This window comes from Mchenga conophoros, linkage group LG22 (assembly GCF_057382185.1).
Source record: "Mchenga conophoros isolate Kocher_MC1m ecotype Shallow Benthic linkage group LG22, M_conophoros_male_GT1.1, whole genome shotgun sequence".
Taxonomy (NCBI): domain Eukaryota; kingdom Metazoa; phylum Chordata; class Actinopteri; order Cichliformes; family Cichlidae; genus Mchenga; species Mchenga conophoros.
This window is the reverse complement of record NC_140546.1, coordinates 32,464,937-32,469,732: the sequence shown is the minus strand read 5'-3', so window position 1 is coordinate 32,469,732 and position 4,796 is coordinate 32,464,937. Positions and strand designations below refer to the sequence as shown.

The 4,796-nt window shown below is 44.9% G+C and overlaps 1 protein-coding gene across 1 annotated transcript; it reads right to left on the bottom strand.

Moving 5' to 3' along the window:
- Positions 1–1,143: 1,143 nt before the first annotated feature.
- LOC146549756 (uncharacterized) lies at positions 1,144–3,209 on the bottom strand. Its single transcript, XM_085261636.1, has one exon. It carries the CDS (start codon positions 3,155–3,157, stop codon positions 1,340–1,342), a length of 1,818 nt encoding a protein of 605 aa, XP_085117762.1. The 5' UTR covers positions 3,158–3,209; the 3' UTR covers positions 1,144–1,339.
- Between the last annotated feature and the right edge of the window lie 1,587 nt (positions 3,210–4,796).

Here is a 4,796-nt window from a genome sequence, read left to right as displayed (position 1 = left end):
GAAGCATGTACAAACTCCAAAACACGTACAAACTCCAAAACACGTAAAAACTCATAAGCACGTAAAAACTTAGAAGCATATAAAAACTCAAAACACATACAAAAGACAACAGAAGTGCTCCAGGATGCTGGGCGCAGTATTGAGCTTTTGTTATCTTGTGGCTACTGAAGGATATAAAAAAACAACAACAGTAATAGAATAATATTAAACACAAAGTGAACCCGTCATCCTTCATTAAATAGGTTCTTTTAGATGTTAAGGAGGAATTGACTTAACCAGGCTGGCGGAGAATGAAGACAACCGGACACCTGCGGCAGATGGGGAATCAGTGAACTTTTATTGAGACAGAGACAACCTCTCAACACAGCTCACATCAGGAGATTCCTCATATTTGCTGTGAGGATGGGTATATATTCTCTAAAACTTACAGGAGGGGGTTGTGAGGAAAGTGCTGCATTAGCAGAAAAACAACTCCATAAAAGGAAATCGGCCTTGGGTGTTCTAGTCTCTTCGCTTGCAGATATCTTGCACCTGCAGGATGAGGCGATCGCTTCTTATCGCTCTCAAGGCCAAAGTCGTGAGCACATTTTTATTACACAGTTGCACAGTAACTTTAAAGCTGAACAATATTTAAAGCTGAATAATGTTTGATCAGATTATATTTTCTTCAAATCCCCCTTTTGACCCATCTTAAATGGGTCAACACACAAAAATAAGTAACATTCAAAGGAACACAGAGACGTGTCGAAGCCTGGCTCGAAAAACTCCTCGGGTCTTATCATTTGTCTTTATCTGTCATTGCAGATGAGGAGAAAAGAGTCCAGGCACCACCCTGCCCAGGGGTCGGCTGCAAGCAGTCTCGGTTCCCGACGAAAGCAGTAACAGCTGTCCTGCACACACGGATACAACGAGTCAGTGCAACCAGGGTAGTGACACAAAATTAACAGTTCCTGTAACTCAGCAACCAAAAAACATAAGTAATGATAAAAATGTGGAGAGTACAGAGTATACTATAATAATGAGAGATATAAACGTGAAAATGTGAAAGAATAAATCAACCGTAAAATAAACCCAGAACGGTAACTGCTAAGGACATTCAAAAGTGAATATGGTAAAACGTGAGGAAGGGGTGTGGAAAAAAAAACAATTTATATCCAGTGGTGGGAGTACACATTCGCTCAGGCTTAAGTCCGGAGACCCTGAGAACATCGCTTAACCCTCACAACCCGACCAGACACAGTTCAACCAGATATATCCTTCAAGAGGAAGTGGGTGAGGGAAACAATTAATAACAAACCTAATACAAAACACCACAGAGAAACAACCATTCTAGAAGCATTTAAACAAGAGAAAGACGATAATGTTCGTCACCCTCACGATCAGAGTTTTCATCATCCGTTGGCGAGGAGGTGGGAAGTTGACTAGCCAATAAAGGCATCTGCCGGGCGAGATCCTTATCCTCAGGAGTGAGAGCTGTAACAATCAGTCTCTGGATGAGGGATCGAATGCATGGAATACAACAGCAACCGCAGGTGACTAGGACAGCAACAAAAACTGAGATGGAAACTAGGATGGAAGCTACAAGGGCCTTATATTTGCCAAACATGTTAAGCCAAGAGTCCCACATGGCAGTATCAACGCCCGAGTGTGCCTTCATTTTAACAGTAAGAGCTGTGAGACCAGTAATAGCTTTAGTGAGGGAACCATCAGGAGCTGTGTTATTGGGGATATAGGTACAGCACTCCTGACCAAAAAGGCTGCAGACTCCGCCTCTTTCTGCGAGGAGAAAATCCGTTGCGACCCTGTTTTGGAAAGCCATTAGGGAAGTGGCAGATAACTGTGCATGCACAGCTTCAAAACCATCTCGAGTGTAATTAGCCAACAGTTGCACATTAAAGTGAATGTAGTTAATTCTGTCTACATTCGCATTTATTTCAACCATCCAAAGTATCGAGGCCCATCCTGCTTTAACCTGGTCTCGCAGTTTATATTCATCGGGGACCCCACGGGGTATACCTACAGCATCAATATAGGTTGGATTATGAGCTGAACCTGGGATTAGAGAACGTTTAGAGCGGCGTTCAGAGGAGGATGGGAGGCCAACTTCGTGTACTTTTATAGAGAGATCTACTGGAGTGACTAAAACAGGTAAAATAAGAGTTATGAGAGCGCAAAGACCTGACGCATCCCGAGGGAAACCATCATATAACTTGTTATTGCCACACCACCACCACAAATCAGCCCTAGCCGTAGGTCGGAAGTTTGGTTTCATAACCGTCATCTCAGTGCACCAAGAAGAGTTCAAGCTACCTAGTTTTACTGCATTGCCAGTCAGGTTAATACAAGTGAAATTGTTCACAGCTACATCTGAAGAAAAGAAAGGTGGTTTATTAGAGACCGAGCGTTGAGTTTTAGGAAAGTGGTTTTCCAGATATGAGCAATGACCTCGTTTTGTATTGTTCATAAGATGCAGGAGGCATGCACTATTGACTGGCGCCGGTACAACTCTTAAAGTGGGGCGGGCTCCCATACATACTATGCAGTCGGAAGCCGTCTTGTCAGCAGCTTGTTCAGCTAGTAGTAACCAGTTGTTTGTTGCTCCAGAAATACCGGTTAGAATTTGGAAGAGGTCATCTTTAGACATTTTATTTGTGTCTACAATGCGTATTCGGCCGTTTCTCCCCCCGTTTGTATATGTCACCGGAGGGCCATTAAAGGTGGGGTTATCATCTTTAACTACAGAGCTTGGAGCTGCACCAACGCTAGGGCATATTTCCATTTGCCAATACAGGGCGGTGCGATCAGTCCAAGGGGCAAGTATAAATTGTTGACAGGAGGTCAAGGCCAGATCCTTTAGGGTAAAAATTAAGCCTGAAAGATCCGGTTTTTTTGCTATTCTGAGCATATTTTGGTTTCTCCAGTGCAAAGCCTGACCCCTAGAGTGCTTGGACCAATCGAGGTCCGTTTCTGACACTAAACTGGACCACTTCCACTGATGCCAACCTCCCAGGGTTATATACCACACTGAGGAGGAGAGATGTACTGCAAGGTTAAAAAGATCCCCCCCTTGGTCTTTGGTGACGGGAGTGACTGGGAAGCTAGCGAAATCTATTTCGACTACCCAACTTTTATTGTTGGGGACACAGAGAGTAATCATTCTAGTCGTACTTGGGGTGCAGGAGGTAACCGTGTGTCGTTTCTTTCTAAATGGATCGGGCGTGGGCAAAACTGGAGAGGAAGTGGTGGGAAAGACCCTAGGGGCTACATTTGTCAGATTGGGACTGTCAGAAGGGGGCGAAGCTTTTGAACTTGAAGGTGTCAGAAGTGTCGGGGGCCCTTCACAGATCAGGATTATGCCAATGGGAATGAGACCCAGGGCCAGGAAGCAAACAAAGACGCAACATCTTTGCCTGCCTGTCATTTCAGGGGGAAAGGGCCAAGACATGTTTACTTAGCTTGGAAGTCTTCTAATAGAGGATGATGGGGCAGAGAAAGGTGGTCCAGTTCCCCCCACCTCGCCAAGGGCGTGTTCTAGGAGTTAAAGAGCAACAAAAAGTATCAGTGACACAACTTTAAATGAGCTTTCAGCGGTTAAAACTATTGCAATGTAAAATGTAAATCTTAAAAACTCAAGCCAATATAAAAGCAAAGTCATAAACGATGTTAAAAATAGAAAAATAAAAATGTTTAGTTCAGTATGAAGAACACCCCCTTTTGTAACCAGCCGGCTTGTAGGTTGAGTTTTGGCTCCCTCAAGTGGTTGGTGATGCTGTTGCAGCTCCTTCTGACAGGTCCTTCTGCACCTCTCTCAAGGTTCTTCCTGGTTCGGTGGCAGCAGCGCACTGTGTGTAATGAAACCAGGTGTCACCTTTCCCTTCGAGCCTGACAGCGTGGGAGGTCCGCTCTGTTATGCGGTAAGGGCCTGTCCAGCGAGGCTCAGCCCACTTTCTCTTTGTGACTTTCAGGAGGACGTAGTCCATTCCAGGTGTAGCCGCCTCTTTCAGCTCTTGCTGGTTTCTTTCAGCGACCTGTGAGGAATACTGGGCAACAAAACTGCGGAGCATGTTATAATATGTCCTCGGATCGAGGTCTGAATCAGCTTCATCCGACATTAACAGGCGAGAGGAGGGGCCAGGAAAAGGCCTGCCATGCTCCAACTCAAATGGAGTGTAACCAGAGGTTTGATTTACTGAGCATCTTATGGACATTAATGCAAGAGGCAATGCCTTAACCCAATCTAATTTGGTCTGTGCACAGATTTTAGCCAATTTAGTTTTTAGAGTTTGATTCATCCTTTCCACTTTCCCCTGGGATTGGGGGTGGTAAACTGAGCCAAACTTATGTTTCAAACCTAATGCGGCTTCAACCCTCTGCAGATCGTGGTTCCTGAAATGTGAACCATTGTCCGACCTTATGACCTCGGGAAACCCATGCTGTGGTATATAATGATTAATCAGACACTTCACCACAGTTCTACTGTTTTCACTTGCTGTCGGCCAGGCTTCTGGCCAACCTGAAAATGCATCCACAGCCACCAGCAGGTACCTGTAACTACCTACTCTGTCCACCATGTCTGTGTAATCAATGATTATTTCTTTCCCTGGGCAAAGTGGGATGGGGAAGTACCCTGCTATTGGCTTGAAGGCGGGCTTGATTCCAAATTGGTTGCACTCCTTACAGGTTTTAACCATGTATTTTGTCATGTCTTTTAGATAAGGGTGCCACCAGACGGCTAAGTTCCTCATCATTTGTGCAGGTCCCACATGCCCCACTCCATGTGCCTCTTCCATTGCTGT

What these genes read in the sequence shown, in the direction of transcription:
- LOC146549756 (XM_085261636.1), bottom strand. Translation starts at nt 3,157, where the DNA reads ATGATTACTCTCTGTGTCCCCAACAATAAAAGTTGGGTAGTCGAAATA.